The sequence below is a fragment of the Convolutriloba macropyga genome, chromosome 3, assembly GCF_964194025.1.
Source record: "Convolutriloba macropyga chromosome 3, txConMacr16.3, whole genome shotgun sequence".
NCBI classification, from domain to species: Eukaryota; Metazoa; Xenacoelomorpha; order Acoela; family Convolutidae; genus Convolutriloba; species Convolutriloba macropyga.
The window spans coordinates 41,039,438-41,051,702 of NC_134470.1; the positions used below are offsets into that span (position 1 = coordinate 41,039,438).

General features: G+C 36.1%; 1 protein-coding gene across 2 annotated transcripts in view; it reads left to right on the forward strand.

The window, feature by feature from the left end:
- The first annotated feature begins 529 nt into the window (after positions 1-529).
- Positions 530-12,265, forward strand: part of LOC142336206 (uncharacterized) — a 72,226-nt gene continuing 60,490 nt past the window's right edge. The window contains exons 1-2 of one of the 2 annotated variants that reach the window (XM_075384865.1): positions 530-952; positions 9,397-9,629. In XM_075384865.1, coding sequence (XP_075240980.1) covers positions 742-952; positions 9,397-9,629 — 444 coding nt within the window. In that variant the 5' untranslated portion in view covers positions 530-741. The remainder of the gene's footprint in view (positions 953-9,396; positions 9,630-12,265) is intronic. The other variant, XM_075384866.1, reaches the window with a different exon arrangement.

Consider the following 12,265-nt stretch of genomic DNA (forward strand, 5'->3'; position numbering starts at 1 on the left):
ACTGATAAACACTGGGATTGACACCACACGGTCGAAAGCCCAAAGCTTGTACTGCTACTACTTAAGCTCTCTGCGCGAAAAGAGGACAGCTACGCTGATATATCTAAGGACAAAAATTTACCTAAGGAGTTCCATCCTCTGTATTTGTGGGTCAGGGACGCTTAGTTGGTATGAAATTGTTGACGCTTCAATGGGAGCTGTGGTTGAAGAAGGGAGACTGTTAATTTAACTCATCTACTTTTGTCATTAGCTGTTTGTTTTCTAATGCTGTCTGTCTTTTGTTTTATTTTCTCAGCTGATGTTTATATATATTATCATTTGTTGATAGATTTAAACAATACGAAATGCTTCATGAAGACGTAGTACTGGGATGCAGAGAAGTAATTGTCAATTAAAACTTAAATTGATTAACTAAAACGAAGGGAGGGCCCCGGACCAGCCAATTGTCACCCAGTTTTGGGGAGGGGAATTTCTTAATTTACCTTTTCTTAAAGTAAAACAGTAACATACCTAATTGGTTGTAGCCAGAAAGGGATAGTTAAGTACACTTGCGGTTCGAAACTATTGTTGTCCTCTGAAGTAAGTGTTCTATCCTAGAGGCAATGATTAAGCGCCAATCGGATCAGAAGTTGAATTGATAATTTCAGATTGTATGCATGTGTGAAAGCTCTCAGTCTACAGATCTCTTCAGATCATTAATTATGATTGAGATGAGATAACAACATCTTCCTTTAAGCAACCATGAAGCCTCCTGGAAACGACAGGCTGAATATTTTAGGCGATAAGACAGCCGAGTTCTACCTCAACCCCAAAAGTTTCATCGAGAGCCGAGTCAGCAAACACAAGTCAAGCATATTCCAACAAAGATTCCTGAATAAACCAACAATATGGCTCACTGATCATAACAGTGTGAACACGCTACTGTTCGATAAATGCGACAGCTTTGACCAGGGTTGGTTTCCAGTGCTTTCAAATGTTTAACATACGCGCGGTTAAGAGGACATTATTTGTTCTCGAGCTTTGGTGTTTTTATTAATTGATCTCGAACAAAATTAGACGCAATTATTGTAAACGAGTGTGTCTTTTTACCTATCGAAGAGTAGAGTGGTATTCTACAAGTTTTAACGACTCGACGAATTGCTCTCAAACGAAATTAAGCAATTATATTAGTCCTGTGGTCTTTTTTATGCTATTTTTCGCTTGACTGGTTTTTCGTCTGACCCATTTGAATTTCCGTCCTCAAAAACGGGATAAAAGAAGTGACATATAAGTGCTATCCAGTCACCTAATAAAAATTTCTCAAAAACACCGTTTTGAAGCCAATTTAAAAATTAAAGACGGAAACTGCCTACACGGTAGACTTACCAAAACTTAATGAAACGATTGACGAGCAAATCAACCATCTGACAACTACGTTATCAACAGCATTGAGCAAATACGAGTTCGGTTGCGACTTGTCAAATATGTCAACGAATGAATCATCGCTGAATTTTGAGTTGATTTCAAAACACGTTGAAAAACAACTACAAGCATGCAAAACTGCAGTATGTCAACTATAACACCAAAAGCCGTCCTGTTGATGTGGTTTTTAAATGCTTCAAAGAATCAATGCTTTATGAATGAATGCTAAGTAGTATAATCTTTAACATTAAAGAAGCTCAGAGTAATGTCTAGACTTTGATTGGATTTAAAGTTAAGCCATTTCTACTTAGATTTAGTTAAATCTTATTGGTGGAAAAAAATGTATGAAATATTGGATGAATTAGTTGTAGATAACTTGCCATTAGAAGGATTGGATTTGTAGAACTGAAGTAGTAGAAAGATTTTGAATAGTTGAAGGAGAAGATTTAGAAGGAATGAAGAAGAGAATTGATTGTTAGAATTATTATTGTTTTGGGATAACTGCTAGACCCACATCCAAAGACCTAAAATATATTTTAATTATCATCAGATACTCGATAATATAACCAGAGACAACCAATATAAGTCCGTCTTTATTTTTTCTTAAAATTGCCTAATAACCACTTCGGAAAAGTTTTTACATTTGGTGACTGGATAGCATTAAATATATCACTACTCTACTCCACCTAGAACCACACCTGATAATCATCCTCTTATAAAAGCAACCATAACCAATAGTACAGTAACAATGTAGAAAATGAAAACAGAAGAAATAGATTAGAAAATAAAACAAGAATATTATGGTAACATAGAAGAGTTATTTGATCCATTAACAAAAACATTAAATTTACAAAATGACAAGCTTGACAAACAGTTAACATTAATGGTTGAATTTATATCTAATCAAAAACAAACACTACAAGCATTAGAAAATATAGAATTACCATTACCTTTAACCTTATCTGATTATAATAACCAAACATTTACAGTTGGTTTATGATTATAATCCTAGTAGAAATGGGGAAACAAACAAATAAACGATAAGAATTAAAACAATTTGATACATCGTCAAACAAATTTAAAATCAATGATGTAGATATATCTCTAGAAAACGATGGTATAGGAGTTAAAAGATCATATCTATACTTTCCTAAATGTTGGACAATGTTTATTACTAATAAAGAGTTAGTGAAGTGGCTTTGCCCATTGTTCACCAACCTAAAGCTAAACCTGATGTTAAAATAAATACTTAACCTAAAGCTAAACCTAGTGTTAAACCTACTCTTACTAAAACCAATAAAAAGAAGCTAGATATTCTTCGTATTAGATGGTATAGGAGTTAAAAGATCATATCTATACTTTCCTAAATGTTTGACTATGTTTATTACTAATAAGAGTTAGTGAAGGTGCTTTGCCCATTGTTCCCCAACCTAAAGCTAAAACTGATGTTAAAACAAATACTTAATCTAAAGCTAAACCTAGTGTTATACCTACTCTTACTAAAACCAATAAAAAGAAGCTAGATATTCTTTATGCAAAAATTTTTGTATCTCTTTTTAGAACTCAATCATAAAAGCTATTTCAAGTCTCATTCCAAACATTAGATATTAAATCCTATTTTGATTCACCCTGTATATGAACTCTTGGATCCATTGACATCTCTACTCAGTCTTTTCCATATGAGTAATATATTTTATCATGAAGATAGTTCTATATTTTTTGCATGGAATCTCATCGACTCTTTTTATCTTGTCTTGTAACCACCTTATATTGTAATCATTCACATTTAGTTCATGCGCCATCAAACAACCTCAAAACGAGTACGTGGAAGAAAGCCGTGACAAAAGCCTCCCCTTGAGTGTGCTTACTTTCAGATAAGTCCTAGATTTACAGAAAGATTTTGGCAGACGTCCAAGTACTTTTTTGCTTTGGCGGGTCGCAAGTATGATTATCTCAAAACTATGTTCACGAGGGACACGACTCCCTATGTGTTTATCAGAAGTGCAATCAATTCTATTTGCAATTCAGTTTTCTACATCCCACACAGATGGATGTCAACAACCAGTCACACAAAGTCAAGAGCACAAAGATGTTGCATTTGATCAACAACTACCTCCACCACTTCCACAACACAAATCCCCTCATGCACATCAGCTCGTGACTCCAATTTTTTAGTACGTAAATCAGATCTCCGTATTATCTCAATTATTCATTCATCCTTGACCCTAAGTATTGCGAAGGAACACTGAGGAATTTTTTTTCTATCAAAAACTACTGCCTCTTGTTCTCGTTCATGCTAGGACACATCGACCAATCCTGGTACTGATCGAGTACCTCCAGCGTGTAGGCGGGGCAACGAAGTGTATATACGGCGATAACTTCAACTTCTAAAGGGAGTGGATAGCCGACAAGTTAGCGAACAGTTTTTGCAGACCATCATCCTCAGGCTCAAGAAAACTGTATTTTTTTTTAATATTCTATTTCTCCATTTCTTTATTTTCTTTTGTCTGTATTCATATTCCTTTCTTCAAATTGAAGACAGGGAACATTTTATGTCTCTTCTTTTCTCTGGTCGGAACTTACTTAGAAGGGATTAAACTTGAGATGTTTATCTGTCTAATTATATCACAATAGCTAATGATGGTTTCTAACCAGAAGGTAAGCTGGTAAATCCGATCGGAACAAAATCGTACTATTGGAATCTCCTTGTACCGCCAATTGAGACTAGACTAGAAGTTTCCACTAAGCTGTGAACAGATCCTCTCTACATGACAGTGGGAACACGAGGAATTTTTAACCTATCGAAAACTACCTCTTGTTCCCGTTCATGCTAGTACACATCGTCAAATCCTGGTACTAATATAGTACCTCTAGTGTGTAGGAGGGGCAACGAAGTGTATATGCGGCCATAACTTCAACTTCTACAGGGATGGGATAGCCGACAAGTTAGCGAACAGTTTTTGCAGACCGTCATCCTCAGGCTCAAGAAAACTGTATTTTTTTATTTTCTATTTCTCCAGTTATTTATTCTCTTTTGTCTGTATTCATATTGTTTCTTCAAATTGAAGACCGGCAACATTTTCCTTCTCTTTTTTTCTCTGGTCGGAACTTACTTAGAAGGGATTGAACTTGAAAAGTTTAACTGATTAATTTTATCACAATAGCTAATGATGGATTCTAACGAGAAGGTAAGCTGGTAAATCCGATCGGAACAAATTCATACTATTGAAATCTCCTCGTACTGCCAATTGAGACTAGACTAGAAGTTTCTACTAAGCTGTGAACATATCCTCACTACATGACAGTGGGAACACTGAGGAATTTTTAACCTATCGAAAACTACTGCCTCTTGTTCTCGTTCATGCTAGGACACATCGACCAATCCTGGTACTGATCGAGTACCTCCAGCGTGTAGGCGGGGCAACGAAGTGTATATACGGCGATAACTTCAACTTCTAAAGGGAGTGGATAGCCGACAAGTTAGCGAACAGTTTTTGCAGACCATCATCCTCAGGCTCAAGAAAACTGTATTTTTTTTAATATTCTATTTCTCCATTTCTTTATTTTCTTTTGTCTGTATTCATATTCCTTTCTTCAAATTGAAGACAGGGAACATTTTATGTCTCTTCTTTTCTCTGGTCGGAACTTACTTAGAAGGGATTAAACTTGAGATGTTTATCTGTCTAATTATATCACAATAGCTAATGATGGTTTCTAACCAGAAGGTAAGCTGGTAAATCCGATCGGAACAAAATCGTACTATTGAAATCTCCTCGTACTGCCAATTGAGACTAGACTAGAAGTTTCTACTAAGCTGTGAACAGATCCTCACTACATGACAGTGGGAACACTGAGGAATTTTTAACCTATCGAAAACTACTACCTCTTGTTCCCGTTCATGCTAGGACACATCGACAAATCCTGGTATTAATATAGTACCTCCAGTGTTTAGGAGGGGCCACGAAGTGTATATACGGCCATAACTTCAACTCCTACAGGGATGGGATAGCCGACAAGTTAGCGAACAGTTTTTGCAGACCGTCATCCTCAGGCTCAAGGAAACTGTATTTTTTTATTTTCTATTTCTCCATTTATTTATTCTCTTTTGTCTGTATTCATATTTTTTCTTCAAATTGAAGACAGGCAACATTTTCTTTCTCTTATTTTCTCTGGTCGGAACTTACTTAGAAGGGATTAAACTTGAAAAGTTTAACTGTTTAATTTTATCACAAAAGCTAATGATGGATTCTAACCAGAAGGTAAGCTGGTAAATCCGATCGGAACAAAATCGTACTATTGAAATCTCCCTGTACCGCTCATAGAGACTAGATTAGAAATTTCCACTAAGCTGGAAACAGATCCTTACTACATGACAGTGGGAACACTGAGGACTTTTTAACCTATCGAAAACTACTACCTCTTTTTCCCGTTCATGCTAGGACACATCGACAAATCCTGGTACTAATATAGTACCTCCAGTGTGAAGGAGGGGCAACGAAGTGTATATGCGGCCATAACTTCAACTTCTACAGGGATGGGATAGCCGACAAGTTAGCGAACAGTTTTTGCAGACCGTCATCCTCAGGCTCAAGAAAACTGTATTTTTTAATTTTCTATTTCTCCATTTATTTATTCTCTTTTGTCTGTATTCATATTGTTTCTTCAAATTGAAGACCGGCAACATTTTCCTTCTCTTAATTTCTCTGGTCGGAACTTACTTAGAAGGGATTAAACTTGAAAAGTTTAACTGTTTAATTTTATCTCAATAGCTATTGATGGATTCTAACGAGAAGGTAAGCTGGTAAATCCGATTGGAACAAATTCATACTATTGAAATCTCCTCGTACTGCCAATTGAGACTAGACTAGAAGTTTCTACTAAGCTGTGAACATATCCTCACTACATGACAGTGGGAACACTGAGGAATTTTTAACCTATCGAAAACTACTACCTCTTGTCCCCGTTCATGCTAGGACACATCGACAAATCCTGGTGCTAATATAGTACCTCCAGTGTGTAGGAGGTGCCACGAAGTGTATGTACGGCCATAACTTTAACTTGTACAGGGATGGGATAGCCGACAAGTTAGCGAACACTTTTTGCAGACAGTCATCCTCAGGCTCAAGAAAACTGTATTCTTTTATTTTCTATTTCTCCATTTATTTATTCTTTTTTGTCTGTATTCATATTTTTTCTTCAAATTGAAGACCGGCAACATTTTCCTTCTCTTATTTTCTCTGGTCGGAACTTATTTAGAAGGGATTAAACTTGAAAAGTTTAACTGTTTAATTTTATCACAATAGCTAATGATGGATTCTAACCAGAAGGTAAGCTGGTAAATCCGATCGGAACAAAATCGTACTATTGAAATTTCCTTGTACCGCTTATAGATACTAGACTAGAAATTTTCACTAAGCTGGAAACAGATCCTCACTACATGACAGTGTGAACACTGAGGACTTTTTAACCTATCGAAAACTACTACCTCTTGTTCCCGTTCATGCTAGGACACATCGACAAATCCCGGTACTAATATAGTACCTCCAGTGTGAAGGAGGGGCCACGAAGTGTATATACGGCCATAACTTCAACTTCTACAGGGATGGGATAGCCGACAAGTTAGCGAACAGTTTTTGCAGACCGTCATCCTCAGGCTCAAGAAAACTGTATTCTTTTATTTTCTATTTCTCCATTTATTTATTCTCTTTTGTCTGTATTCATATTGTTTCTTCGAATTGAAGAAAGGCAACATTTTCTTTCTCTTATTTTCTCTGTTCAGAACTTACTTAGAAGGGATTAACTAACTTGAAAAGTTTAACTGTCTAATTATATCACAATAGCCTATGATGGATTCTAACCAGAAGGTAAGCTGGTAAATCCGATCGGAACAAAATCGTTCTATTGAAATCTTGTACCACCTATAGAGACTACAGACTACAAATTTCCACTAAGATGGGAACAGATCCTCACTACATGACAGTGGGAAACAACTGAATACTATCACAGGATCGACTAACTGGCACCCTTACTGGTTCCACAGCCGACAGGATGTGGACCAATAACTGACTACTCAAGTCACGGACTTCACTAGAATGGAACCTCAGACGACGACACAAGTCACCTACCACACCATTAGGCAAGGATAGCTCATTACGCGTATATCAGCTACATTCTACAAGTTCGGACAAACTCTTAATCCCGGATGGATATAGCAGATGAAATACTGAATGTACACCTCCAACCAATCCGAGACTGAGAAGACTCTATTCTTTTTTATATTGTGCTTGCACTTGAGTCAGTAAAGTAGAAGTCGATTGATGCGCTATGTTATCACTCTACACGACTCCGGTGATATGTATACTATACACCGTTATAATTGAAGTATGTCCTCAGTGATTCACTGAGGCGTTTAGTCTTAGAGAACTAGGTAGACTTAATCTCTTCATGCTTTAAGGCTGTAAAAGGAGACCACAAAAGGTCTGCTTTGGTATATATTACTGGATCATTACTTTTCTACTGTTATTTTTTGCTTACAACTAGATTTCTCGGAAAAAAATGTCTTTTATTTTAAGATATTTCCCTGGAAACGCTGAATTGCTAGTTTTCAACTTCGTGCTTTGTTTTTGTTTAAAATTAAGCGGTGTTTTTATATTCAGTTCACCAAAATTCGAAATATTAACGTACACTTCAAATGAATTTTGAGCAAACATCAGCGGATCCAATTAGTTTGATAGTGTGGCGTCTTGTGCTAGTATGATGTTGCTAGCTTCCGCTATTATACTGTAGGCTAGCTAATGATTTATAGTTGCGAAGCTGTAAGCTGAGCCGAGCTTAATTGCGGTGCTCTTGGTTTTTTTTTACAATTCAAAGAATTTGAATTGTATTGAGGCGCTGTCTTTTTTTAGGATCTGTTCACACATTTTCATGATTTTGAAGTCAAATTGGAGTGGTGATTTTGGTCACGCCGAAACAGGAAATGGAGCGAAAAAGCGAGTGCTTTTGCAGCGTGAAATTTGTCTGCTCTAATTTTAAAGTAAAGTGAGAAATTCGCTTTCTCGCTAGTGGTTTTTTGTTCACATGCGGCAATCTCACTTTGATTATTACCGTTTTTTCGATTTTTTGGATCGCATTTTTTTTCTAAATGGCTTTTGTAATCCATTCATAGTTCATGCTAGGCCTAGTTGTTTTTTTAGAACATAAATTTCAATTTCTCGCTAGTGGTTTGTTGCTCCCATGCGGAATTTTTATCTGTTTTATCTGGTTTTTTCTTGAAATTGTTTCCCCAATTATCTCATAGTCCGTTCTGGGTCCAGTTTTTTGTTTAGTCAATGAAGATTCTTTGAATTGTACGTCAGGACTTGTCCTGCTGTGTTTTTTTGTTTCGTCGTCTGACGCTCTTTTTTCGTTTTACATTTGTTCACACAGCAAAGCTGAAAAAGTCAAATTTTCTGAATGACTTCTTTCTCTCACTAACAGCATTTGCGTGCGTGACGTCATTTCTCACTCGCTTTAGCAAAAGTATTTAGGTTATTTGCGTGATTAGATTTTGATCATACGTGACTTACCTCACTCAATAAAATGACTTTTGCACTTTAAAACTTAAGTTTAATTTGAATTTGTTTAAGGTCAAGGGAACCCATTTGTGCAGTTAAGGTCCCTAATAAGAGGCTTCTGCGGAAAGAATTTTAACAAGCTTTATTAATTTATCGCTGAATGTTTTTTACCTAGTTTTTTTGAGCGGCGTCGATTTTTTTTTCAATTTAGATCAGTATCTGTTTCTATCTCGATTATATGGCACGCAGGTCTATTCTTTCGCAGCTATTCCGGCAACCTTCCGGCTATGTTTATTCCAGTTTCAGTCAAACAAAAACGTTCTGATTTCTGCTGAGTTAAGTAAACGTTAGTTTGCATTGCTATAATGAGTCATGTTTTATTGAATTCAAATTTTGTATCAATTGTTCCTTGATTTTTTTTCTATTTCCTTTGTAAAATTAGGTTGCAATGTTGACCCAGGTTACGATGTGATGAACATTTTGCCACAGCTGTTCGGAAGTTCCTGTGTTCTGTTTCGACATGGGGAGATTGTGATTCAGTTGAGACAGATTTTGGCTCACTCAATCACTGCTAGAACTGAAAAGATCAACAACTTGATGAACTGTCTCGTTTTCCCGGAGGTCGATGCTCTATGCAAGCGAGAAATGGTCACTGATCTCTACCAGTCCTTAAAGGCAAGATGAAGTTTTGAAATGTTCTCTCACCGAATATTGTTTTTTAAAGCTGCGATAGTGATAGATGAGCCCAGCTATTATTGGCTTTTCGTTTTTAGGACTCGGAGAAGAGTATTGGGTTTCTTGGTTTTTTCCGGTAGTTGTTTTGTCGGCATTTTGACCGAAAGCGAGTGAAATTGTGTTCTGCTTATCGCTGCTTTGATGGCCTAAAAGAGGAAACTTAAAGGGAAATTGAAAAGCGGACCCCACCAAACCACTAGATACCACCATCCCCACATGTTATTCAAGTTGAATAAATTGTATAACTAAATTGTGTAACTAGTTAATAGCCGCGTCAGCAATTCCAGGCTGCTATTCGCTCCTAATTTTTTGCGCTTCCTAATTTGCGCTTCCTAATCTAACAGATTTTTGTTTCGTCTTACCCTGACTTTTTCAATGACTTCAGTGACTTCTACTGCTTTGCAGTTACAATTTGTCTGCGTGACGTTATTTCTTTTAGGTCGATTGCGTGACTTACCTCAAAAAATGACTTCTGAACTCACTTATGGAACTTTATTTAGTTAAAGATGAATTTATTTAGTTAAATGAACCTTTACTAGTTAAAGATCAATAGTGTGCGTCTAAGTAGTGCTAAACTTATATGCCCTATTTCTTGAGTATTAGTCTTGAGTTTTTGATTTCGAAAATTAATTTTGAAAAAGCTCTTTTAGGGCTTTTTCCTTATATACCCTATGTGTATCATAAAAATGACAGTACGTATCTAACCCAAAAAATCTAGTGGTCTACTAAAGGACTGTTAGTCAATCTGCCTATCTTGTTTCTTTAGTTTCAATTCATGGAAGGCCACAAGCATCTATCGCGGCTATTTTCAGGCTATGTTTGTTCTGAAGCATGAAGAATTTAACTTTTTAAAGCTTTTACAGCATAAACAGGTAAATCCTAGATGACATCAATCGGCTCTGCACTTTTCTTAGAGCCTTACGACTTTTCAATGTCTAATTATGCGCTCACCAAAAAAAATCAGACTCGAAGGAGAGCATTGGGTTTCTTGTTTTTTTTACCGGGAGTTGTTTTGTCGGCATTTAACCGAAAGCGAGTGAAATTGTGTTCTGCTTTTCCGCTGCTTTGTTTGAATGATTAATTGCTCTCAAACAAAGTTTAGCTGTTGCCGTAATTAACTGGAATAGATTCAAGTATTGGGAGCTTGACAACTTCAATTCAAGATGATTTCTTCAGCAAATGCAACAATAAATTACCACGCGATTTGAACTAAATCATAATTTCCTGATTTTATCACAAACACTTGCTTCCTTTTGAGCTTGAGTTGTTCTTAATCCTAAAGCATTTAAGTCTTTAAAGAGTTTAAAGCAAGTCTAATCATTAAAAATAAGGGTTGCACCGCAACTTTTAATGGTCCACCGAAAAATAGGATAAGGATTAAATTAGTCAAAGCATTAAGCACCCAAAGCGTTCTCTCTCAAAAATTTGTTGATGACCTAAAAGGGGAAACTTAAAGGGAGATTGAAAAGTGGACCACCTACCCACTAGATACCATCATCCCCACATGTTATTCAAGTTGAAGAATTTGTATAACTAAGTTGTATAACTAAATTGTATAACTAAATTGTGTAACTAGTTGTTCTTAAGCATTAAGAATTTAAGTCTTTAAAGCGTTTACAGCATAAACAGTTAAACTCTGGATCCGAATTAGTATGATTTGTAAAGAATAACATCTTTTTTTATCGCCATTTAAAGTGAGTTGATTCTCTGTCAGGTATTTGCCTGTTTGTTCTAATATTTTTCTCAATTTTAATGGAATATTTTCATTACTTTCAAATTTGCATATAATACTAGTGTCATCCGCAATTTGAACAAAATCATTTTCACCTTCCAATTTTTCGGATGTCCTGACACAATTCCTTGTGGTCCTGACACAATGAGAGGTCCTGACACAAATGAGAGGTCCGGGCACAATTTCTTGTGGAACACCTTGATTAATAGTTATTTTATCTGCTAAATCAGTACCCAATTTTACGCATTGTGTTACATTTTTGAGAAAAGATTTGAGAAGTAAAATTGTTAATTGATTGAAATTTTCGGCTTCCTTGAAAAAGATGTGAAATTGATTTGAAAGCTTTTGCAAGATCGAAGAACACAACAGCTGTGTCCTTGTCATGTTCCATGTTTCCTATTATTTCAATAAAGTCAAGCAAACTTCAGTACACGACTTTCTAGATTGGAAATCGAATTGTTTTCTGTTCAAGAGCGCATATTCGAGATATTGTGCTGACTGATTAAGTGAAATTCTTGCAAAAACTTTCGCAAAAATTGGTGTTACCAAAATTTTACGATGATCAGTTAAAACTGAAATATCTCCTTTTTTGAAAATTGGTGTGATGTGTGCATCCTTTAGAATTGTTTTCTCTTGAGAAGAAATTTTCTCTTGAATACAAGTGTTAAATAATTTTCCGGCTATCTGCCGGCTATGTTTGGCTATTATCGGTCTGATCTTCCGTATTTTTCACTCGTCTTCCCTATTATTACGAACCTTTGATCAAGCGCCAAGCCGTCAAAAGTGCACCTTTTCTATGACCTCTAACATTTTGCATCTGAATTTGTGGGCGTTACATTTTTGC